The following is a 27,001-nucleotide window of genomic DNA, read 5'->3' on the forward strand; positions in this document are numbered from 1 at the left end:
ACTCACTCATTTGCTACCTTTCCTTTCAGGAAACTCCTCCATAATGGTGTTTCATTCCGAACTCCATCTCTGAAGCACTCAGTGAACAATCTGTTGACTGTTTCTGAGACATACTGATCCTCAGATAGTTAATTACGCTACGAACGGTAATTACGCTGAATTGTTCAGAATGATTAACATCAGTGGAAACGCTGTGATTGGACCGTAATTAGTGGCTTCTGAGTCACGTGATCAGTTTAGACGCGTTATTTGCTATAGCATGCTTTTTCTACATCTCTAGAATTAGCCTTCTCAGTTGAAAGGGAAGTTGTAATGCTTAGCTTTAATAGAAAAGCTATACTCATGAAGTGGCTTTATAAATAGTAGATGCCAGATGATTTGGCTTATGCTGTCTACTTCTATGCAGCGGAAGGAAATGTGTTTGGGATAAATGGAGTAACAACTGAAATTAATTGCATCTGCATTTTCAGTAGGCTACATTTACGATTGCACTGATAGCATTGTTATGCTGAAGATGAAATAACATTTCTATGCAAGATTCTTTTCTACACTGCTATTTTTAAAATGTATTTATTAGCCTCACTGTGCAGTGGGTGTATATAGTGTATATATGTATATAATATCCACCAGGCTTGGGGAGTAACTGAATACATGTAAAGGCATTATGTAATCCGGATACAAAAAACTGGTAGCTGTAATCTGTTACAGTTACGTCAAAAAACAAACTAATGAGATTTTTTTTGGGGGTGCTAACAGGATTACATTTTTTTTCATTTAAAAGCAAATAAATTAATCTTTTACAACACAATATAGACAGCTGCTTGATTATAGTTCTGGTTCTGTCTTTCCAGTCGTGACTCATGAGCGACCTCCTGGTGCATGTACAAATACATTTTGTGCTAAGTTAATTTGGTAGGCTATAAACTGGCACAAATTGTTCTGTGAAATGCTTTTGTTAGGGTGACCATACGTCCTCTTTTTTCAGACCTTAAAAAAACGTCCTCCGGTATTTCTAAATTTGAGAAAATGTCTGGGATTCTCTTTAGTTTCATGATGATGTGCTTTTGATCTAATACTGCATCATGTATGCACATGTTTGCATTGCTTTAAACCCTGTCTGTAATTCCCGCTTTCTCGCACGCAAATTGGTCGATTATAATAGGCTTGCAGCAACTACTGACCAAATTCCTGCCTCTAAACCATTAACCTACTCTCAACGAACATGCAAAGGCGAAACGCGGTTGTGGACGGCGTCAGTTGTTTGACAATAGCAGCAAATGACCTCTGTCCTGAGTCGAAACAATGCCCATGGCCATATAAGGTCATTTTTAATTACCTTATCACATTGCTTCGTGTTACATGGCCGTTCAAATGTTTAAATGATGGCAGAAGTTACATTCGTGGCATCTATTTTATTCCATGGACATTCAAAGGAATGTAGGAAATTATATACATTTATGTGATGCTTATAGTGTCTTTCAGTGTATTAAAGTCTGCAGTAACACTCTTTTGAACACACTTAAGAAACTGAAAAAAAAGTGACCACTTTTTGGAAAACCAGAACGTTTACCCTAACTTTTGTGATGTAATCCGCATCAGGGACAGTGATTTTTTATTCATTTTCTTAAAGCAGTTCCAAACATTGAACATGTTTTTAAGCTCTAAATAAAAGTATTTTAGGTCATATTGCTTTTGACTTTACACGTGACTAAGTAATCCAAAAGCAAGCAGTTTACATTACTTTTACATTGTGATACTTGGATTACATTAAGTAATTTATAACCAACAATACATTTTTAAAGTAACCGTGGTATCCACTTCTGTTCATAACAAAAATGTTACATTACCAGCGGTGTGTCCTTGTCTTTACACTATATGGCAGTGGTTTTCAAAGTGGTGGCCGCCTCACCAATTTGGTGTGCCCATCCCTCGCACTAGTATGTTTTCTCCTTCTCTCAACCACACACACACACACACACACACACACACTAAATTCCTAATGTAATGATGCAAGATGTTGTTAATAAAAAAGGTGGATATATTCAGAAGACTGTATTTTTAATGTGTTTTAAAAACATCTTGCAAAAGGGGGGCCTCAGTCAAATGTTAATGCCATCTGGGGGGCCTTGCCCTGGAAAAGTTTGGGAACCCCTGCTATATGGCTCTCCAGTGAGGAATTCATGACACTCACATTCCTTAAATTTTAAGAACAACAGGATGCACAACTTGTATAAATCATTTAGTTTATTTAAAATTGATCATTTCCAACACACGCAAGTAAAAAGTTTGTTGATATAGTTAGATATAATCCAGACACTGACCTCTACAAACCATCAAGGCATTTCTGATCAAAACATCTCACACGGGCGCACACGCACACACTCCGATTTACGACAGTACACAATTTAACCAGATTTCAAAAAGCCCAAACACTTTTTGGGCATGTTTAATCGTTCATCTTTTATATGCTTTGTACAGTTTACGGTAAAACACGCACCTAAAGCAAACAAACAAAAAATAATAAAATGAATAATTCATTTAAGAATATTTTAACAAACAGTAAAAATAGGGAAAAAAAAAAACAAGAAAAAAACAATTATTCACATTTCAACTTTTCTCCCACAAAACTGGGGAAAACATGAATGTGCACGGTTGAAGAGGAACATTTGACAGGAACCTGCAGGAACCTTTCGGACAGAAAAAGATGGACGCTCCGTTAAGTAAGGAGACACTGGAATGTCCAAAAGACTATTCAAGCAGAAATACAGTCCATTTATTTGGAAATATTAAAAAAAAAAAATGGAGAGCAGTTTTTAAGCATCAAATTTGATCTTCTTTCCTTGAGGTCTGGCTCCGGCTCCACCTCCACCACCTCGGCCACCTGAAAAATAAATCACCAACTTAAGATAATTATAAATTCACACACACACACGCACATACATATACATTATACATACATATACATATATATATATATATATATATATATATATATATATATATATATATATATATATACATACATATATACATATATACATATATATATATATATATATATATACATACATATATATATATACACACATACATATATATATATACACACATACATATATATATACATACATATATATATACACATACATATATATATACATACATACATATATATATATACATACATATATATATATACATACATATATATATATACATACATATATATATATACATACATATATATATATATATATATATATATAAAAAAATGGATCCATTTTGGTATTATGTTGCTATGGAGACTACTTAGAAGAGCTAGACGGGGCTAAACTGGGACAAACCATGATGTAAAGTTTTACATATTCATAATATGAAGTGTAAAGTGATGCATTTATTACCTCTGAATCCTCCTCTTCCTCCCCCACGGTGTCCTCCTCCTCCTCCTCCTCCTCTCCCTCCTCTAAATCCACCCCTTCCTCCTCCTCTCCCTCCAAATCCACCTCCAAATCCACCTCCAAACCCTCCTCTTCCTCTGCCACCTCCAAACCCTCCTCTTCCTCCTCCTCGTCCTCCTTCTCCTTTCGGCTTGGCGTAGTCCAGAGTTACTTTGTTTCCATCAATCTCAGAGTCATCCATTGCTTCCTTCGCTGCTTTGCAGTCTTCCTCACTGTCAAAGTCAACAAAACCATACCTGCAACACATACACAACCTCAGTTAAATCTTTATCACTACAGATGTACTGCATTGTTACCATCCCAAAGTTGATGCTCTCATAAGAGCAGATACCCAAGAGTTTTATTCCTCTTATACCACAGCAATTTGACAAGGATTACAATTTGTAACTTGATATCATTGTTTCCACTTAAAGTTACATTTAATGTTGTGGAATGTCTGTAAAACAAGTTTCAAGTGATTTGCAAGTCTGACTGATCAGAAACCAAAATTCAACAGTGCTGTACTAGAAATAAGGGGCAGTTTATGACAGAGGTTTATTTGTGCACCAATGCACACAGGTTACAAACAGTAACTGTTCTACAGTAAGTTGTCTCACATCAGACATAAGCAACTCCCATCATAGAGGAGAGACTCGTAGTAATGCGAGTGTGAATCTACTTCTCGTGCGAATCCATGCTCGGTCACCATCAGACAGAGAGGAGCTCATGAGAAGATAATGGAAATTTAACAATTAAAATTTTGAAAGCCTGGAGCCATTAAATCAGAATCAATTCAAAATGAATCTTAAACCCTGGTATTGGAACCACAACTTGAATTTATGCCCTCTCTATTTTATGCACTTGGATGCAAAAAATAAAACCACCCAACTTGGGTGCCATGCTAATACTACTTGGGGGGAGGGGGGTGTTTACATATATACATACACACACAGTAGGGCTGGGTGATATGATTATAATATTAGTATCTGCTAAACAGCCACAATAGACCTTTCTGACATGTACATCATAATATAACTACCCTTAAGTTTCATTTTCTTTCTTTTAAACTTTTTTTTTTTTTTTTAAAGTGTAACTGTTTTGAGAAACATTTTAGCAAAGTGACAATAGCACATAAAAAAAAAGTCTTGAAGTATTAGTAATATGATCAAGTCATACTGCCTTAATTTTTAGCAAGAAAAAATATTTTATTTTACCCTTTACAGGATCCTGTATCTTTATCTGTGGCGATTCTGGCAGCGACAGCACCCTCGAACGCATCCCTCAGAGTTTGATCTGTCGTTTCGTCTGACAAGCCTTTAACAAACAGTGTTTTTGTGGGTCCTGTAGAAAGAAAAGAAAATACAAATTCAAAATAGGCATTAATAATGATGACAATTGATGCGTATTGACAGTTAAATAACTAAAGCAAGTAAAGTAAATATTTATCCCTCATCTCAAAGCTCCTGTAATATTCAGGACTCCATCACACAAAACATCTATTTAGCTTGCACAGCAATAATACATATGCAAAGATGCAGAAACTGTAAATGAACTGGGCTAACACCGTGAGAACAAAAAAGCCCCATTTCAGATACCTTACTGGAAAATAAAGCAATACATAAAGCAACATTTTAAAATACAGTGCAAAATTTCTTGTTACTGTTAAATTAGCTATTCACAGAACATTACTTTTGTTTAAGGTAAGGTTTAAAAAAAAAAAAAAAAAAAACCCACAAATTTGGGAGCTGCTTTTATTAAATCAAGAAAATGTAGGCACTAGCCAGACAAAAAAATTAAATCGGGACGAGACATTGTTCACCAATAACAATGTACTACATTATGTTAGTTGCCACTTTTTAGCAAAATTATTCATGCATCCAAAATCATGTGATTGGGCAAATACACAGGACTGTTCAATTGTCTGGTAGACTAGCTAATAAATTTGTTCTCTGCAGCCATGTATTTAAAATGGGTGACTATCCTGAACAGAACAGGTGTGTGTCACACTAACCGGATCCTCCTCGTCCTCCACCCTCTCCTCTACTCTGGCTGAACTCCAGTCTGATGCTCCTGCCTTCGATTTCTGTGTTGTTACATGAATCCATCGCCTCCTTGGAATCATCTGTGTTTTCAAACTCGACAAACGCATACCTGAAAATAACGCACAAGTCACGATCAATTCAGTAGACAGAAATACGCTTTATACATAAAATTTTCTAATATCAATGTTCTGATTGACAAGAGCAAGTTGAGTGTATAAAGCCACATCAGTACTTGACTATCTTAAAGAGCAACATGGGAATTCAGATAGACAAAATGTTCATCATATGTGGCATTAACAGTTCAGTTATCTATGTAATTAAGAAAACGTAGTTTTATTCCTTTTATTGTACAGCAAATTATCAAGTTAAGAATCTCAGATTAATGAGTGAGCACTTACCCTTTTGGCCGGCCATTATTCTGTGGTATTCTGATAGCAACGGCTTTCTCAAACACGCTCTGCAGAGACTCCTCTGTGGCACTGAACGCTAGATTATTTACAACCAGAACCTTGCTTACAGGTGCTGAAACTGAAGAGAGAAAAATAACAGTTATGGACACATTTCTCCCAAACTCCAAACACAGTGTGCTCTTGTTCAGATGAAAGCACACTTTGTTTTTGGAGCTGACTATATAAAGCCACATCAGGACTTGACTATCTTTAAGAGCAACACGGGAATTCAGACAGACAAAGTGTTCATGTGTAGCGTTTAAAGTTTGGTTACTCGCTGACTGGTCAGTTTAGCCAGGGAACAACTACATCTCATTACAGCCTCACATTATCAAACACTACATTTACAACACTGACACATCAGCATGAAGCTTTATTAAGGACACGTTTATACCAGCTTTTAACTAGACATACAAGACCCATTGTTCTTTCAGTCCTACTGTTCACAATTGTGAATAGTGTCTGTATAAATAAACAAAAAAATATTAAGAAAAATGAGAATCATTCGTAGGTTACTAGGTTAAACTCACCTGGTCCTTTGCTGCTCTGTCGGCTTTTGGCACCGGTGAAGTCCACCATGATGGATCGGCCCTGAACATCCGAACCCTGAGTCTCCTCCAACATTTTCTCAGCAATAGCTTCTGTCTTGAATTCAATATATGCAATGCTGTCCAGGACAATAAACAGTGTTAATTAACTGTGCATTAGTTAACCAACAGGTTTCTAGTTTTAGTGTTCGTTACCCTCTGCTGCTGCCGTTGGGGCCAACAGGTACCCTGATATCCAGTGCTTGATCGAAAACCTCTTTCAGCTCATCTGAGGTTACCGAGTATGGCAGATTTTTCACAAACAGCGTCCGGGCATCTCTCTCTGCACACATACATCAAATAAAATCAGCCAGGTGCTGCTTGCAGTAAGTCAGATTTAACCAATGTGCCACCAGATCAGTACTTGACTATCTAAACCCCACACAATCACACATGAATTCAGGGAACAAAAAAAGCTCCATCATATCTGGTTTCCTTAAAATCATATGCTGATTGTAACATTAAGCAATGATCAATATATTTCTTAATATTTTGATAAAGCCATGTGGCAAAAGTTTCATATCAACACAAGTCTATTGTTACTATAAATAAGAAAATGCATATTACCCTTTTTGCTTTCCTGAGAGTCCTCTTTACTTCTTGCTCGGTCCAGTTTGATTGGCTGACCCATAAACTTCTTCCCACTGAGACCAAGGGCTTGCTGAAGGTCCTCTTCTGAGCCAAAGTCGACATAACCAAACTTCCTGCAACAGTGAATTTCATTTTAAGCAAAATATAAAAACCGACAAACGATGAATACAAAAAAAAAGAAAAAAGTTGATTCATGTTTTAGGGGTGTGGTTATGGAAATCAATTATATAACTGCAATGTCTACTCGTATATCACATAACAATACTTAAGCCCGAATTAACATTATTCAATGATTGACAATACTTCAATCGGTACAACTCTAATACATAAAATATACACAAGAATTGCCAAGGTTCAATACAAATTTTTACCATCAAATTCTACCATCAAAAAAAAAAAGTACACAATAAAAGGAAAAAAGACTACAATATCTCAAGTGTATTGTGACAATTCATCATGACATCGATATAGTCATATCACCCAGCCCAAGAAATTGCCACACTGAAAATAAATAACTTTGCCATGTTGCATTTATGCCAACGTGAACACAAAAACAAGAACAATTTAAAACACACAACTAACTTGACGCAAGCTTAAATAAAAATGTACTCACTTGGACCCTCCGAGACGGACATCCTGAATCACCAGGCCTTCTTTCTTAAAGAATTTGCTGATGCCTTCTTTAATATCTTCAAAACTGTTATCCGCGTTCAGGTTACCCATAAACAAGCTGAAGGCTGAAAAATAAAGAAAAGTTCAACATTGATGACCTAAACAGAGCTGTAGTCCACTAATATGGGTTAATAATGCAATTAATTATTAGTTATACAGCAACTGTACAAACAGACAATTAGTAGCAGTCATATTTTCTTACGTGACAGCACACTAGAATTTTGGATTCTTATTGATCAAATGATTAATTTTTTAATGACAGATCAGATAGTGGTGCAGCTGCAAATCACAGCTTTATACTAACGCACTTGTTCTAATACGTTATTGTTTCTATGGTAACAGCTCATTCAAAGGGATTTGTATGGCAGACACACCATATAAAGATACACGATATACAGATATGATACAGCGCCCCTGGAGCAGAGAGGGTTAAGGACCTTGCTCAAGGGCCCAACAGTGGCAGCTTGGCAGTGCAGGAGCTTGAACCCCTGACCATCACATCAGTAACCCAGAGCCTCAACCGTCAAGCCACACTGTCCCATTTATTTTACATTACGTAAAGCTGTAACTTTTTCCAGCATCCTCAAGACAGAGGAGTTAACGCTTTGTGGTTTCTTAGTAAAATGACAAGCTGCAATATTTTAGAGAAAAAAGTGAAAAGAGAAAAAGTCTTGCAAGAGAACAATTTTTATAGCTGCTGTAATGAAAGCAAGGTCAGAAACTAACTTGTTTCACCAACGTTTCACAACTTTAAATGCATCAGTACACGGATAAAAGGTGCAACATGTTTAATAAATAAATTTTAACTTAACGCAAATTGCGTGATAAAAAAGGAATAAAATACGAGGGGGATGCACTATTCTAGGAAAATAAACAACTCCGGAATGGTAACAGTAACTCCCAATCATCTCAGTGTATTCCTTTCAGATACTCAATGTGAAACAGTGTACTACTAATTAACACATTTTACTGAGCGATAATTTATTCAAACATCCAAAAGAATCTTACCTTCATCAGATTTGGCTTTTTTAGCAGGTGGTGTTCCTTTATCCTTATTGACATTACCCTTCCTCTTTCCCGGTGTTACAGGAGCGGCTGCAGTTAAAGAAAATTATTTATTTATTTATTAAAATAAGTTTAAAACAAACAAAAACAAATAAACATGCACTTCTGAAAAGAAGTGAACTTCTCAAAGAAGAAAAGCTCTAACAGGAGAACCGGAGCACATCAGCTCAATAAAAATCATCAAGAGTCAGTATTAAATCCCTTGAGACATCATCTGTGCACAGGTATTTAAAGTAAAATAAATAAAGGAAAATAAAATATAAAAAATATTATTTTTTTAAAAAAAAGTTAAATACGAAAGGATGCACTTATCCATTAGAGAAAAGGAAAATATTTAATAAAAAAACGAAAACGAATGTAGCTGATGCACACAATTTTTACCTTCTTCCTCCTCCTCCTCATCGTCGTCATCATCGTCATCATCCTCCTCCTCCTCCTCATCCTCTTCAGATTCCTCCTGGGCCTTCTTCATGGCTGCTTTTTTAGTTGGTGCAGGTGTTGTGTCCATTTCCTCTTCTGAGAATGTATTAAAAACAATGTTAATTAAAGCAGAGATCCAACACAAACACCAGAGCTGAAACAAGAGCAACAGAGCACATCAGAGCAAACACCACATCACCAAGTCAGGATTAAGTCCCTAAACACTCATCACCTGTGCACTGGCATAAGTAGAATCTATTTCTTTTTGTAATAATGTCTAGTAGTGGTGAGAAGCAAGTGAACATTTCTCCACAAGATAATGACTCCTATAAAAACCCATATACACACCATCGTCGTCATCATCCTCCGACTTCGCTCTAGCGGCAGGTTTAGCAGGGGCTGTTTTAGCGGCAGGTTTAGCAGGGGCTGCTTTTTTAGGAAGTGGAGCTTCCTCCTCTTCGGATTCATCATCTGTCACAAATATTTTGAATAAACCAAACTCAATCTGCTATAATAAACTGACACCTACGTAAATAACATTCAAGCATAATTTGTTACGCATATACACTACCATCATCATCATCATCGTCGTCGTCGTCATCATCATCAGACTCCTCCTTCGCAGGAGCTGCTTTAGCCTTCACAGTTGTCGCCTTTGCAGGGGTGGCCTTAGCTGATTTAGCAGCCTTTTTGGGTGGCTCCTCCTCTGCAGAGCAAACAGATTTGACATGTTACAAACATATTTGCATTACAATACAGATTTAAATTGGATTTTATTGACAGCATAAAGTTTCAGGCCAGGACCAATCAGTTCAATCTAAACTCTTTACAATAAACATTAGGACATGTACCAGACTCATCATCATCCTCCTCCTCCTCGTCATCATCTGATTCAACATCAGCTGCTACTTTCCTGGCAGGGCCTTTAGCAACTTTAGCTGGAGGAGCCTCTTCCTCTGTTAGCAAGGAGAAAGAGAAAAAGTAGACACCCTCAATGCACAATTTCACACTTGAATGTGACTGTGTGAATGTGACACGTTATATATTAATTATTACATACACAGGTCTGCAAATATTCGGACTGTGACACTTCATAATTTTGGCTCTATACGCCACCAATGTCTTGGAAATGAAACAACTGGGGTGCAATTGAACAGCAAACTTTCAGCTTTAATTCAAAGGGTTGAACAAAATGAAATGTTTAGATATTGCAACCATTTTCACACACAGTTCCCCATATTCAGGGGCTCAAATGTGATTGGACAGATTAACATAATCAAACAAAATGTTCATTTTTAATACTCCGCCAAGAATCCTTTGCAGGCAAGACTTCCAGACTTCAAGCAGTCATTAGGTTCATGAACTGTTCCAAGCCTTCATACTTTTTTCTTCCCATCGTTCTGGTACAGGTTGATAGTTTCATTTGGCCAAAGAATGCCTTTTCAGATTTTTTTTTTGGCGAAGTCTAATCTGGCCTTTTTATTCTTGAGGCTTATGAATGGTTTGCACCTTGTGGTGAACCCTAGGTATTTGCTATCATGAAGTCTTTTTTTCCTCCTTAGAATATGCCAAACTATTGACTTGGCCACTCTGAATGTTCCTGCTACCTCTGATAGGTTTTTTTAAAAATATATTTCCTGCAGCCTAAGGATGGCCTATTTCACTTGTATTGAGAGCACATTTGGCCACATGCTGTGGGTTCACAGCAACAGCTTGCCACATCTAGAATCAACTCCAGACCTTTTACCTGCTTAACTGATGAGGAAATAAAGGAACAGCCCACACCTGTCCATGAAACAGCTTTTGAGTCAAATGTCCAATTACTTTCAGTCCCTTGAAAAAGAGGAGGCTACATATTAAAGAGCTGTAATTCCTAAACCCTTCCTCCAATGTGGATGTGAAAACATTTCAATTAAAGATGAGAGACTGCACTTTAAGCCCATTTTCATTAACTGTAACTTGAATGTTTTGGTAAACAGCCAAAATAAAACGTGTCAGTGTCCAAATATATATGGACCCAACTGTATATACACACACAAACATGTTACAATTATACATAATTATAATTTATATACAAGTATACAGTTAAAAAAAAGTGCAAAACCTCTCTTCCCACAGGATATTACAACCTTTACCAGCATGTCAGTTCAAACAATACATAACCTTTCCAGACACTGAACTAACTTAAATTGCATAGGTTATCCCAAAAAAATATTAAAATAAATAAATAAAGGGCTACAACAACTAATCGATTATGAAAATAGTTGGCAACTAATCTCATTATCAATTAGTTAGTCTGCGCTTGGCACACCTACTCATTACATTACTTCTGTTATGAAAACATGCTCTGGAGAGTAAATACTAAATCTGTGTCCCAAATTACGTACTATACACTTACACTATGCATTACATACTCTGCTGTCTGGCACAGTGATTCCACGCACCCCTCGTGGTCAATGGTGTAATTGCAGGGGGTCCATAGGAAAGTTTTAAAAATGGTAAAAAAAAATGTTATATATTCAAATTAGATGTTTTAATCAATTTGGTTATTCACGTGCATTCACAAATATCATGTTAGCTGACCTGACGATCGTTCATTGATGGATTTATTTTAAATTGATTTACAAATTAAGTGATAATTTGCAAAAACCTATGAGTGGTAGACAAGTTCAAGAGTTGCATTGACTGATAAAATAAAAAGATAATTCTGAGAATCAAATTAAATGTTAAATGTCACGCCAACAATAAAATGTAATTGAACCTGGTATTTGAACCAATCCCTGGGGATTGACAGGTTCTACCAATCGACCAGGGATTGCTAGGACTGTAGAATTCAGTGCTTTTTTGTGCATCCTTAAAAAAAATGTAAAAAAATATATATATATATATATATATAAAATCTCTCTCTCTCTCTTATACATAAGTATTTGTGTGTAACTTTTTTATAGATGTAAAAAAGCATGAAATTAAACTAGTCCTAAATGAATAATATAAATTCTGGTCTGTGTGTATTGGGTTCTTTTCAGTCTTTTGTGTAAAGTTTTAGTCTTAATTTTATATTTGTAACACTCCGTTTGTGGATTTTATTTTTAATATACGAAAACGGCACTGAAAGTCCTCCCCCCAATCAATCGAAAAAATTATAGGCCAACTAATAGATCATGAAAACAATCGTTAGTTGCAACCCTAATATAAATAATAACCCTTATGCACAACGCACCAGATTCATCGTCATCATCTTCACTTTCTTGCTTGGCAGGGGCTTTTCCATTTTTCACTGCCTTCGCTGGAGTTACATTCTTCTTAGCTGCAGCTTTGGGAGGTGGAGCCTCGATTTACAAATAAATAAAACATTTTTGTTAAACTCCTCTGGTCATAATTTATAGACAGTGTGCAGGTAAGTGACAATACAACAAACCAGTCAACATGCACAATATTGCTGATTAAAAACTCTTACCTCTTCATCAGAGTCTTCCTCATTGGACTCTTCAACTTCCTTTGGAGGTGGAGGAGCCTTTTTCTTCTGTGGCGCTTCCTTCACTTGTTTTTTCACCCCCTGCAAATTGAAGAATAAAAAAACATTTTCCCCATATTAACATATCCATGAAGCTTAGACAGTTATGGCATTACATTAGTTTTATAGCACTCAAATTTGTCATGTCAGAGGCTCCAAGTTTCAGAATAGAAAAACAGTGCATTTCATTTATAGGAAAATGCCCAACTTTATAAAATGTAAAAAAAAAAAAGGCACACGCAACTACCACGTAATAAAAATTGTCACAAACAAACTAAATAATGCAAATTATAATAAAAGCACCAACTTATTTAGTTTTTAGAAGACGCACATAGTGAACATTTAAAGATTGTATGAAAAAATAAACCTAAAAATAATGCAGTTGTAGGTAATAGTGCAAAGATCTTAAATATAACCAAAAAATAATTACAATAAAAATTAACGCTCACAAAGGCCACGTGGGATCAGGGACAAACCCACGTGGGCTCAAAACACGCATGGCATAGCATGCTAAGCTAACCAGCACACGAGTGCCGCAAAACAGTAGCCCAAATAAGTCGGTAAATAATATTGTAGTGCAATACACACAGAAGCACTTACTATTATAACCTCCAACGGTGCACCATATTAACACGCGCGCATTGATGAAACCGCACGAGCTTTTTTTTTTACGCCATCGCGGCTGTCCTCGAACTTAAAATAGCGGCACGCGCCGGACGCAGTGCGTCGTGAAGAGACTGTTAGCTAACGAAGTTAAACTTCGCTAAAAGGCTATAAAAACTCAATAATTTTAGAAGAAGACGAATAAATAATAATAACTAGGCATCGTCAATGTGATCATCTTTAATCTGATAACAGCTTAACGTGCACAAAAAGCATCGAGGCCCAGTATCGGCCATTTTAAGTTTAGAATGATCAGATTTGGGCAGAATCTCAAATGGCGGCTCACTCCCTACTCAAATACCCTACGTCGTGTAGAAGCTACCGACCTATACACACTATGTAGGAGCACTACGTATCCAACAGGCAGCCATTTAATACTGAGCCCTCGCTGCTTACCAACATGGCCAAGGCCGCTCAAATCCGGATCCACCATTTTTTTCAGCGCAATATGGTGGCGTATTAAGGTTTTAACAGACAATTAATTTACAATATACTGACTGTATGGAAGTGAAATTAAAATGGTAAAGAGTGTTGTCTTAAAACACATACATATGTGGAATTTCTCTGTAGCTAATAATATATGGAGGCGAGCTTAAACTTCGACGTGAAGCAAACGTAAATGCGAAGACTTCATTTTGAATTTTAGCCACGGCATTAAACAAAAAGATCACTTACCTTCGCTAGTTTAACCATGGCTGGAAGGTGTTTCACTGAAACACGATAATAATGAATTAAAACAAATCTTTTTTTTTTTTTTTCTCCCGCAGGTCACTCACACGTGGTATACGTCTCACTCTGTTGGATTGAAAAGACACACTGCAGCACAGTGAAGCGCCTCAACACGTCTCCTCCCACTCACGGTTAGCTGCTTGACAAAATAGCGAGAGCTGACAGGGGGAGTTATGGGAAATGTAGTTTTTTGACACAGATCTTGTACTAATCAGTGCATAAAATTACAACGGTGAAAAGTGTTAACCGGCAAAAAGGCGTCAGGATTTATTTACACACATGACGTGTTTCTATATTTTTGCTACAATGTAAATTACTTGTTCAAAAGTTTAGAAATAACTTCCGACTCAACTATATATCCCTTTGAACAACGGCGGCGCTGTCTAAGCCAATCAGATACCGTCTTCTCATCCGGGTGTCCAGCTATAAAATTGCGAGGGCTGCGTTCGATTTACCTCGTAAATGTAATTGCAGGTCGGAATGACGTCATTTTGGACGTGGGGCATTCGTCATCATCATCATCATTATTATTATTATTATTATTATTATTATTATTATTATTATTATTATTATAAATTTTTATAAAGCATTTGACTGTATTGAGCACAAATCTTTATGTCGTACATTAAAGTGGTTCGGTTTTGTAGATTCATTCATTACCACTGTTAGGATGTATAAAGATACCAATAGCATTGTTATTATAAACATGGGCACTTATCTTATCTTATCTTATCTTACTTCTGATAGACTCTTTATTAATAGAGGTTTGAGACAGGGTTGTCCAGTCAGTCCATTTTTGCTTTTATTTTCAGTAGAACTGCTTTCTATTTCTTTGAAACACAATAAAGTGAAAAAGTTGTTGTTTTCACAGGAAATACACCAAATCAAAACAATTCAGACATTTCAAATGCTTCTGGTTTAAAATGTAACAAGGGTACATGGTGGCTTAGTGGTTAGCAAGTTTGCCGCACACTACCAGGATTGGCTGTTCGATTCCTGCTGTGGCCTTGTGTATGTGGAGTTTGCATGTTCTCCTGATGTTGCTTGGGTTTCCTCTGAGCAATCCATTTTCCATGCTGATTGGCATGTCCAAAGTGTGAATGTGTATGTGATTGTGCCCTGCACTGGATTGGAACCCTGTCCAGAGTGTACCTACCCTACCTTGTGCCCAGTGCTCCCTGGGATAGGCTCCAGGTTTGTTTAGGTTTACCATTCACTAAATTTATTTGTCTGACTTTAATGTACAGACTTTAAAGTTTTTTATTTGGAAAAACAATACCTCTCCTCTTAAAAAGTTTGTTTTATGTTTAACAAAATTAGATTAGATGTGGTTAAATATTTTTTATTCCAATCTCACTTTCAAAGTTGGTTGGCATAAGAAATGTTTGGAATCTCCTGATTCTCAGTTTTTATTTATTTATTTTTTATTTATATGTATATATAGTATATGTATATGCAAACAACACTGGGGGCTTACCGTTTGTACTGTTGCAGTGTAAGTGAATGGTGACTGTGTCATGATTGTAACTTTCTTCCAAGGGCGTTAATGGGACTATTAATCATCTTCTTTAAACATACTTCTAAATAGACTGTTTGCATGCATTTTTTTTCTTACCTGTAAGGGCTAATTGCTTAAAAATGTGAAAATTGGACAAAAAGTTTCGGAAAACCTGCCTCAGGCGTTATCACTGTTTGCAGGACTACCAGAATGATAACATGTAAAACTTTTTGTCTGTCTAAAACGAGACTAGGTTAGTTTGGTGTATCTAGCCAAAGGTAGGCACAACTAAGCTATCACTGTATGGGTTTAGCTGCTACAGTGCTATGCGGAGTATGTTATTCTATGCTCATATCATGCTCACGTAACGTATACATATTCACAAACTCGTATAGAAATTTACACACCTTGTTTTCCTGTTAGCCTTACGTTGGTCTTGCCTCTGTTCACCAAAGATATAAAATTACAGGCTGTCTTCTTTTACTGACATTCAGTTACATAGTGACAAACCGCTCCAAGTGGAGAATTATTCGGGGCTAAAGAAAACATCTTAGGGCTACAGCCCTGAATGCCCAGGCCAGGTTACACTCCTGCTTTCTTCCATAGAACAGAAGGAGATGCTGCACAAAATGTTAGGGAATGACAGATTCAGTCACCATTCACATACACTGCAGTTAACTAAATTTAGGCTACTACATGCTTTGAATAAAATCTAAAAAACACAATGATAACAATAGAGATTAAATACTTGCTTCAGTGACAAACAAGAACACAAACAAACAAAGTTCTGACATGCTAACAAAGTTTTCAAACACGGTGCTACACACAATGTGAATTTTCAAACAAATGATATATGTTGTGAGGATTTGTGAATTTTTATCTCTGGACAAGCCCCCAGAAAACTGTTAGGATTTCAAACTAGAGAATCTCCGGGTTACGTTTCTTAAGAAGAGAGAAAGTGAATATACAAGAAAGATGGCGCCCTCGTCTCGCTACACACTTCCCACACCAAAGCTTTGAGAGAGTTTGCCAAATGACACACAGACACACAAAGTTCAAATGGTAAGAGCTCGCATTTATTCCAAGAAAGGCAGTATATATAATGTTTGACACACAACAGAGACAATGGGTTAATTATTGATTGGCTAGGTAGAAGGGCATATTTGCATGAAACAGGAAGGTATGTAAATGTACAAATGGTGAGGGGCTTCATCCATCCACACCTCAGTCAACAGAGAAACAAAGAAAAAAGGTGTCAATACAGGAACCAGGAAACAGAGAGAGGGGGGTGTTCAGAGGGAGGGGAGAGTGTTCATAGACAACTTATCACATGTCTAAAAAAAGACCCAAAAAATGATGGTAACAAACCAGCACCACGCAAGCACAAACGAACAAGACAGGTATTTGGACGAGATAGATGGAGAGGGGCTTGCGTGAATTCACTGCTCCGCCAGAGATTTTGTAATGTCTAAGGATGGGAATAAGTTATGATTTTCACAAAATACAACCCCAATTCCAAAAAAGTTGGCACGCTGTGTAAAATGTAAATAAAAATAGAATGCAATGATTTGCAAATCGCATAAACCCATATGTTATTCACAATAGAACATAGAAAACATATCAAATGTTTATACTGAGGAAATGTACTATTTTAGAAAAAAGAAGGCAATTTTGAATTTGATGGCCACAGCACGTCTAAAAAAAGTTGCATTCTGTTTTTACTGACATTTATTTACATTTTACACAGCAGCCCAACTATTTTGGACTTGGGGTTTTAGCACAAATTGAGCATAAAAGAACGGCGCTGGTTTGGACATTTTGGACGACATGGGGTGGAGAGTGACGTCACCGCTCGTGAAAACATTCTTGCATTCTTGTTATATCTTAAAGGTCCCTTTCGCAAAAACATTCTTGTTATATCTTAAAGGTCCCTTTCACACTGAGTGCAATACGATAAAGTGAAGCGCCGACAAGCTATGCTTTCACACCGAACGCGAAATGATTGATCGCCTTCAGCTAATTCAGGCCTGCATGATAGGTGGCACTGACCGAGAATGCATTTTACGCCTGCACACTATTCAATTCAATTCAAATCAGTTTTATTTGTATACTGCTTTTTACAATTTACATTGTCACAAAGCAGCTTTACAAAAAAATATAAATTTCCAATCAAAATTTTAAATTGATGAATTTGTCCCTAATGAGCAAGCCAGAGGTGATGGCAACAGTGGCAAGGAAAAACTCCCCGAGATGATATGAGGAAGAAACCTTAAGAGGAACCAGACTCAAAAGTGAACCCATCCTCATCTGGGTAACAACGGAGAGTGTGATTATAAATAAATCCCATCTATAACTGTGTGCTACATGATAAAACAAAAGTGCAGCTGTGTAATCAGGAGTTTCACCACAGTCTCAACATGACGTCTATTCTGCTGAACTCATGCACTGTCCACTGATGGAGACCCGGGCACAAAAAGACACTGCACCAAAACAGTTGCAGTTGCAGTCCAATGCCATCTCCATGGCTTCCAAGTGTCCCTAGGCTATCCATATAGGGCCATCCTCAGCAACAGTGACTGGCCTCCAAGCGACGAGAACTCCGGAAGCAGGGCACCATGAAGGTCCAGACCGGCCTGGAGAGCAGAACGGTTCAGGCCCACTGCTATACCAGGAGCAACACGTGTAGAGCGTTGGTATCATCCAAAGGCTTTGTAGGCATTGGGCTCATCTGGAATCTTTGTAGAGGCTGGTTCTGAGCTGGAGCTGGCACATTCACTGATTAGGAACAGGAAACAAATGGTGCACTAGGTGGCGCAACCCACTATTCAGCTGATTGACCTATCATCTTTGACCACTGAGAAGAAGTATCTCTTAAATGTTGGCGCTAGTGATGGGAGGTTCGGATCATTTTACTGACTCGGATATTTGAATCTTGTTCAGCAAAATGAACGAATCTTTTTTCGAGACATTTCGTTCATTTCAGCAGAATATAATTAAAATGTTACATGTTAAATTCCCCAACACATCTAATACTTACACAAATGTTGATCACATTTGGAATAAAAAATAAACTATAGGCTAATGCAACCAAGGCCGAATTATGAGAAACAGAAATTATTAATTAATAGTTGAGCATTAGGTCTTCAGGCAATGCAGTCTGTTAGTTCACTTCTCCTCCCGATCCAAGTCGTTCTTTCTTTGGTCACGTCACATTTGTCACGTCTGTAGCCCAGGAACAGAAATGATTAGTTCACGTCTCGAGTCTTCGGGTTCGAGTCATTTGTTCATTAGGTGACCGCCTCATAGGCTGAATGCAGTGGGGCTGTGACATGATGAAACAACTCGAACCCAAAGACTCGAGAGGTGAACTAATCATTTCTGTTTCTGGTACTGCATGGTGCATTGCCTATGGGGCAGTCACCGGAAGAACGAACGACTCGAAATGTGAACTAATCATTTCTGTTTCCAGTACAGAACCTGTGGGGATGTTGCAGAGCATGCGCAGTCAAAAAATGAACGAATCACTCTTGCGACAACTAGTGTGTGTGACAGAGAGAGAGTGCACACGTGCAGAGTCATATTAAAGATTCGTTCAAAATGAACAAATTGTTCATGAATGACACATCACTGGTTGGCGCATAGCACCACTGAAATAGAAATACACTGGAATGGCTAATCATAGCGCAACTAGTGATAACGAGGCGAGATCTCGGGCCGCCATCTTGCTCAGAGCTACATGGAGTCCATAGTTACTGGCAGCATGGTCAGATCACATGTACCCAAGGAAAAAGCCCAAAGTGAGCCAAGCGGCACAGTGTTTTGAAGTGAATTGCTATAATTATCGCAATCAGCAGGCCAAAGAAGGCGGCATTACATTTCATACGTGATTATTGTGTCATATCAGCTCGTAAATCCTGTCCAAAAGGCAAAACAGTACCACAGACACAGTGTATCTGTATGGACATCAGATATGTCACATTGACATAGGCAGTTTCTATGATCTTCACTTTGTTTTGGTTCAGTTTTTTATACAATACACAAATCTATGATATTTTAAATGAAATTGGTTAAGTACTTGACTTAAGTAGTTTCCATATTTTCAGTTTCCCAAACAAAGATGTACATATAGAATACAGATGTAGTATTCTGCAGTTAATCCCACAGAGGCATTGTATACAACATATGGACAAGCTGCTTAAGTAGTAGGATGGAATTTATTGAAATAGTACACTTTTTTGCAGTCGTTTGTGTATAGCTGGTCTCACGTCAGGAATTGAGGTTGTTCGGGGCCTGATAGAGATCTGTTACAGACCGGAACCTTGAGATATATCCTTATGTACAAATTTAGTCAAGATCACATTGAATTATTTTTCAATACGGTACGACGTTGTGGTAAGCAAATTATTATAATTTCATATATTCCAAGTTTATTTGTTTAATGTTGAATTTGGAACTTAGATTTATAATTTCAATTGTTGTTATTTTAACATTTGATCTTTGATTTAAGTTGCTATATTGATGAATGGTATATATACATATATATACACAAAGGAATATATCTGCAGTATAATAACGTAAGTATAGCCATAAGATACTACAACTGTAATGATAAGTGTCATTGATAACAATAAACATTTACAAAGGAGAGACACTGTTATAAGAGATGGTATAGTCTAATTTATTAACAGTACTTGAAAATATCCTGAATTTAGTTTTATAGTTCATTGGTGATAATTGGTTATGTACATCATGTACATGTACATAATGATTTTCAATTTAAAAAATGTAAAAAAAAAATGTAAAAATTTTAGATGAGGAGATAGAATATATGTGCATGGACCAGGACTTTGTTCTCCCAAACCAGGAAGTCCTGGCAACCATGGACAATATCCTTCTATACATTGGAGGATGGGTGGTTAGGAAGGCACTGCTGAAAGTCTCATACGCCACCTGAAGGGTGGCACTCATAACTTCAGAACCACCTCCAAGATACAGCTCCTCATACTACTTTATTCAGTTGAAGACCAATGGAGGACTTATTATGCCATCTGAGGGAGTTGTTACAATAGTGAGAGCTGCAGAAATGCATCTCAGAGAACTAAGGGACAGCAATGTCCTACCAAGGAAGAGTGTCTTCTCCCATTTCCAGTACCGAGTCTTGTCAGATATTGGAGCCAGGGGTGTGTTTGGAAATGGCATGGCAGACCATGCTGCTGAAACTCAAGATGGCATTGACAATCATACCATCTACCTGATCAGGCTTCAGGTAGAAATATTCTGCACTCTAAGACATCATCACATTGCCCGACTTCAGAACCTTGGATTAAATCGATCAGTGAAACAGAGCCTGAATAGGACTGTTATCTTTCTAGGACAATGAACTGTATATACACTAATTTAAATGATAGGTTTTACATCCATTTTTGCATGTGAGTATTGATCAGATGAATATCACAATACAGCTTGGTTTCATTTAACAATATGAACATGAAATTAAAAATGTGATTAATACAATAGCTAATGGTAGTCTGTAAAGTCACTTGGAAGGTTGTATCACAGGCAGTGCCTGAGAAATGAGTGGGATTTTTGTCTGAATGTTTTGAATCTATTGCTTATTAACCGACCCTGATGTTTGCTGAGGTCCTTGAAGTATATACAGACATTCTGTAATCATTTTTTCCCCTCCATTTTCAAATGTTATACATTGTCATGCAAACATATTTTGATTACAAATCATATCAGTAATGGATAATTTAATAATATGCACATTAATAACAGTATGTATACATACTGATGTATATTTATGCATATATTAATAATATTTATTATATGTACATATTAATTGAATGGTCAAGAGACTGCTTGATTAGAATGAATGGGAATAAAATTCTGCAGATTAAACCTCCATGTCTCCATGAAGCACTGAGCAAGATGGCGGCCAGGAATCCCGCGTGGCGCCCCCTACGGCCATTCCGGTGTATTTCTATTTCAGTGCATAGCACCACAACACAAGCTGTAAAGAAGCACAGAAACGAACTTTTCTTATTTCATGCGTATTCTACCCAGAAAGGGAGGCAGAAAGTTTTTGTGTTTTTTGAACAGCACCATCAAACTGTTTTACTATGAATGAAATAATGTGAAATACAGTGCAACAACACAGTAGTGGGACAAACCCCAAGTTTAATGCTTGTTTACATCTCTATGGCACGCGCACTTGCGCACGCGCGCAGAGCAAAGTAACGGTAAAACCGATAAAAGGCCAATTGGATGGAAAAATGCGGGAGACAGCAAATATCGCAAACTTTTTTTTACGCACTTTCACTTTGTCAATAACATAAATGCGCAAAAAGTGGATGAAAACTAGGCAAATGATAATAACCCAATATCCATTCTCTTCTCTCTTCCGGAATACTCTTCTTCTGTGTTTACATAGGTTTTCAACACAGCTTTCTGTGCTATAGCGCCACATATCTCGACGTTTTGTGTAACAGCAGCGTCTCCGGGCACGCGATCTAAAGCTCAAATCTAATTGGACGGCCCGTTTCGTCACCGAGCGACAGGAAAAAAATCGACACACTGCTTGAAAAAAAAGTGTGGCTTTGCCGCGCCGTGAATGATCGCACCCGGTGTGAACATAAAGATCTATTGTTTCCACTCAAGAGCGTCATCGCGCCAGTCCTTTCACACTGAGCGTGATTAAGCGACCCGAAAGGAAGGGAAATAGTTACAGGGTTTGTTTTATCGGCACAAACCGAGCACAAATAAACGGCCCCGGTTTGAGCGACATTGGGTGGAGAGTGACGTCACACAGCCAAAAAAGTTTAATATCTCAAACACCAAACCAGCACAAACATTCGTTTTTGTGGCACAAATCAGCACAAACGAATGGCATAGTTTTGGCGATTACTTAATTTAATGGGGTGCCAACTTCACGTTTGTTCCTGCAACTTCATACCATGCAAACTGTCCAAATGTCATGAACAAGCTTTACTTGCATGGAAGCTTTGCCACACACATAACTTCTCACCGCACAAATGCATTCTATAGGATAATGCAGATATTACTATTAAGGGTATGAGAAGGGGTAATACATAGATGTATCTGACAATGAAGGAGTTATTCGTACTTAAGAGAACTTGCATAATTTATGACTGTGCATAATTTCCCTTCCATACAAAGATTTTAAGTCTGTTATAAAAGCAATTCCAACAGGAAATTACCACTTCTCTTTTGGAGGGAAAGTAACCACAATACCTAATCTATTATTAGAAGCTATACATATATACACACAGCTGTAAGTTTCAGCGAACCCAGAGGACAGACAGCAGCTTAGTAAAGTTGAGGAATGTGTAAAGGACATTAGACGTTGGATGCTTATTAACTTTCTATTACTTAATTCTGATAAGACAGAAGTACTTGTACTAGGACCACGTGTAGCTAGAAGTAAGCTTTCTGATCTCACTGTAACTCTGGATGGACTTTCTGTTTCATCATGTACAGCAGTAAAAGACCTTGGAGTGATTATTGACTCCAGTCTATCATTTGATGCTCATGTAGATAATATTACTAGGATAGCCTTCTTTCATCTCTAAAATTCTAAAATAAGAAATATATTGTCACTACATGATGCAGAAATATTAGTTCATGCTTTCGTCGCCTCTAGACTAGATTACTGTAATGCCTTACTGTCTGGATGTTCCAGCAGGAGCATAAACAAACTCCAGTTAGTCCAGAATGCAGCTGCTAGAGTCCTCACTAGAACCAGAAGATATGACCATATCACCCCGATCTTATCAACACTGCATTGGCTCCCAGTGAAATCTCACATTGATTATAAAATACTATTATTAACCTATAAAGCACTAAATGGTCTCACGCCACAGTATCTAAGCGACCTTTTGGTTTTCTATGATCTGCCACGCCTATGATCCAAAGGCTACAGCAGGGGGAAGAGCTTTCTCTTATAGAGCTCCACAGTTATGGAACAGTCTTCCAATTAGTGTTCGGGACTCAGACACAATCTCAGTGTTTAAATCTAGGCTTAAAACGTATTTGTTTACTCAAGCCTACCATGACTAGACTTTCTGTTACGCTAAGCACAGTCTTAACAATCTCTCCCTCTCTCCTTATGTTGAGCCACACACGATTTTATGGAGATACTACCCTGATCCTTTCTACTCTCCGGACCTGCCTGATCCGTTTTGGATGTCCTACCTCTGGATGGAGCTCTCATCTACTACAATTCCAGATTGCTGGGACTACAGCTGCTTCTAAGGCCAAACAGACTTCATATAAAACCATAATGAACTTTTTTTTACATTATACATTATTACCCAGATGAGGATGGGTTCCCTTCTGAGTCTGGTTCCTCTCAAGGTTTCTTCCTCTTAACATCTTAGGGAATTTTTCCTTGCCACCGTCGCCACCGGCTTGCTCAATTGGGATAAATTTGCACATTTAAAATCTGTATACCGTGTTTATATGTTTCAGTAAAGCTGCTTTGAGACAATGTCTATTGCAAAAAGCGCTATACAAATAAAATTTAATAGAATTGAATATCCTTACTTGATTAAAAAAAAAAATGCAAGAACAAATATGTGAAATCTCTCCTGCAAAGAAGAAATGCTGTGACTCCAGGAGGTAAATATCCCTGGAATGACATTTTGTCAAACATCAACTTGAAAAGTCATGATTACTTCCATACAAGTATTGCATCCCTAACAAAGTCAAATAAATACATTAGAAAATACATCATAATATTTATCCATGTCAATTTAAACTCTCTCTGTATAAAGATGTATATGATTCGTGTTTTCTGTCCTTCCAACAGGGAAAATTGTCATTCACTCATTTTTTGAGTCTTTTTCTCTCCCCAAAAATGTTATAGAGGAAAATATGCCATTTTTCAAAGGTTATAAACTTTCTTTTTAAAAACATTTATTTAAAAAAAAAATCACATTCATAAAAAAATAAAAATGGAAAAACATTTTCAAAAACATTTCTCTGGGAGGTTGATTTTCTTATGTGCACCTTGAGAATGGTGTAAAAATCAATCAATCAATCTATCTATCCATCTATCTTCTTATATTAAATGTAATTTATTTATTATATATTTTCTTTTGAGATTATTGTAACTCAAATGTTCACCTTAATAATAATAAAAAAATGAATTGGGGGAAAAAAGACATGGACGCCTTCATTTGTTAGTAACAAACTGCTACCTGTGACAAGCGATGTATTTTCCTCCTTCAATGATTCTGTTTCTGACTTGTAATACAGAAATATAATAATGGATAATACCATTTATCAATTAGCATTTTATTTATTAGTGTTATTATTCATAGGGTATTATTATTATTTTTATTATTTTTATTATTATAAGGCCCTTCACTAATTATTGTAATGATGACAGTAATACTAATTATACATATTGCTGTTAATAATTTTAGCATTGTTGTTTAAGTATTGTTGCCCTTATTACATCTGCTTTCTTTTTTCCCCCTTCTCTTTTAATTTTATTTTAGTTTAAAAATGTATTAATGCACTTATATAAAAACATCACAGAATTTTTGAGTAAATATTTATTCCTGTAAAAAAGAAAAAGCACTGCAACGTCAAAATGTCATAACATATTTTATTAATGATAAATAATCTACACCTTGACATTGTGAAGGACATGCAGTTACACTTCATAAAAAAATGACGCAAATCTGCATTTCGTTCTCAGGAGGAAACACTATTAAAGGGGAGAAAACAGAAAGAAAAAAGATAAAAGGCAACCAATGAACAGAGCTTAAAAATATAGAGCATGGATATGAACATTTACAGATTTACACAACATTTTACATCCAATTTTATTCCTCACACACACCCTTAGAAATCAGGTGTAATGCAAAAACAACCTTTTTTTTTTTTTTTTTTTTCTTCCTACAGAGATTCAGTACAGAAAAAAAAGCAAAAGATAAACTGAACACTTCATAAAGATCAGAAATTCAGATTTAACTGAATCTGTTCAAGTGTCCAGCACTTTTATGTGATCTTAAGTTTATAAATGTGCTTTTTAAATATCTAATATGCATCTAATATGTTGGTTTTATGTCTCACAACAATACTGACAAAGATTGTTCTAGCGCGCGCTCTCTCTCACACACACTGCAACATTGAGCGTTTACAGCGTTAAGTAACCAAAAGGCAAACATGACATGCTGCATTTGCAAATTGGGTGCCAATACTTGAGGAGTAGTTCAGACAAATATGAAAATGTCTACAATCATCCAAGACATGTTCGATGTCTAAAGTTTGCATCTTTAATCCTGCACTAGAGCAACAAGGCTCATGAAGCTAATAGGTAATGGATGTCACCCAAAATGTAAATAAACACCCGAATTGACATAGTTAACCTCTACAATAATATTCATAAATAAAAAGTTAATAAAAAGTGTGAAAGCAATGAGAGTGTATAGAATAGTATTTACACATTTAAGTGGAGCACTTCACTTCTAAAGCTTGAGACTCTGGGAGGCAGAGCAATACCAAACTTCAACTGTCCAAGATGGCAGGCATAAATAAACATTCCAGAATTGAGCTACAGGTTGAAGTACTGTGCACATATCAGGAGGTCCCACAGTAAAGTTTTGGATGACATTGACTTCCATTACTTATTAGCACCATTAGCCTCATAGCACCAAAACTAAAGCAAACTGCAGATATTAAACAAGCCTTAATATCTGAGGGGGAGGGAAGGAACAGGAGGTCTGGGAAGGGGAAGGATGGAAAGAGATGATGCATGGCATATATGTGTTATGTATAATATTTGTCTCATTCAGTAGTCAGTGTGAGGAACACCATCTCTTACAGGTCCTAATTTAAGACACATTTGAAGGAGTATTAAGAGATTCATTCAGTCACCCCTTTATTCTACATTCCCTCGATCACTGATTCACTTGCTTCCTTTGCTTTCCCTCCCTCCACAAATTCCTCGTTTACTAACTCTTTCATTCATTCCCTCCTTTATATGCTCGCTCCTTAAACTTCCTCATGCTCCTTCTTTCCCTCAATCGTTCACTTATTCGCTCCCTCACTGACATACTCATATCCTCAATGTCTCCCTCTGTCCCAACCTCAATGTCATTCACTCACATACTTCTCCACCAGGGGGCGTGGGTGTAGCAGCACAGGGTAATAACTGTAGTGGAGGTGTTTTATTCAGTCATGCTTTAGGGAGCTAGTTAGCTGTGAAGGCTAGTTTTTAATGAGAAGGCTGTGGCACGTTGCATCAATATAATATCAGAAACCGGGAGATAATTAAGCAATTATAATAATAAATTAATGAGC

General features: G+C 37.0%; 1 protein-coding gene and 3 non-coding genes across 5 annotated transcripts; all 4 read right to left on the reverse strand.

Annotated features, from left to right (window-relative positions):
* Nucleotides 1-2,410: 2,410 nt before the first annotated feature.
* On the reverse strand, nt 2,411-14,287 carry ncl (nucleolin). Of its 2 annotated transcripts, none has more exons than XM_053635133.1 (17): nt 14,116-14,287; nt 12,721-12,819; nt 12,484-12,592; nt 10,115-10,219; nt 9,835-9,969; nt 9,612-9,728; nt 9,225-9,359; nt 8,787-8,873; nt 7,720-7,843; nt 7,083-7,219; nt 6,672-6,798; nt 6,459-6,595; nt 5,878-6,007; nt 5,449-5,588; nt 4,652-4,778; nt 3,402-3,694; nt 2,411-2,881 (listed from the first exon to the last, which is right to left on the reverse strand). In XM_053635133.1, the coding sequence occupies exons 1-17, from the start codon at nt 14,131-14,133 to the stop codon at nt 2,814-2,816; spliced, it is 2,088 nt and encodes a 695-aa protein (XP_053491108.1). In that variant the 5' UTR covers nt 14,134-14,287; the 3' UTR covers nt 2,411-2,813. The 2 variants fall into 2 exon arrangements, with proteins under 2 accessions (XP_053491108.1, XP_053491107.1); XM_053635132.1 differs by having other exon boundaries at nt 9,612-9,734.
* LOC128614299 (small nucleolar RNA SNORA75) lies at nt 4,044-4,173 on the reverse strand. The gene has a single exon (XR_008387032.1). It is a non-coding gene; the product is annotated as a small nucleolar RNA SNORA75 (small nucleolar RNA).
* Nucleotides 9,001-9,064, reverse strand: LOC128614300 (small nucleolar RNA SNORD82). The gene has a single exon (XR_008387033.1). It is a non-coding gene; the product is annotated as a small nucleolar RNA SNORD82 (small nucleolar RNA).
* Nucleotides 9,437-9,502, reverse strand: LOC128614301 (small nucleolar RNA SNORD82). The gene has a single exon (XR_008387034.1). It is a non-coding gene; the product is annotated as a small nucleolar RNA SNORD82 (small nucleolar RNA).
* Nucleotides 14,288-27,001: the final 12,714 nt, after the last annotated feature.

This window comes from Ictalurus furcatus, chromosome 10 (genome assembly GCF_023375685.1).
Source record: "Ictalurus furcatus strain D&B chromosome 10, Billie_1.0, whole genome shotgun sequence".
NCBI classification, from domain to species: domain Eukaryota; kingdom Metazoa; phylum Chordata; class Actinopteri; order Siluriformes; family Ictaluridae; genus Ictalurus; species Ictalurus furcatus.

Bases quoted from the DNA above. Each gene is read 5' to 3' on its own strand.
- ncl (XM_053635132.1), bottom strand. The intron at 10,220-12,483 runs GTGCGTTGTGCA...CCTTGCTAACAG, and splicing joins AGATGATGACGATGAATCTG to AGGAAGAGGCTCCTCCAGCT. The intron at 8,874-9,224 runs GTAAAAATTGTG...CTTTAACTGCAG, and splicing joins TGAGGAGGAGGAGGAAGAAG to CCGCTCCTGTAACACCGGGA.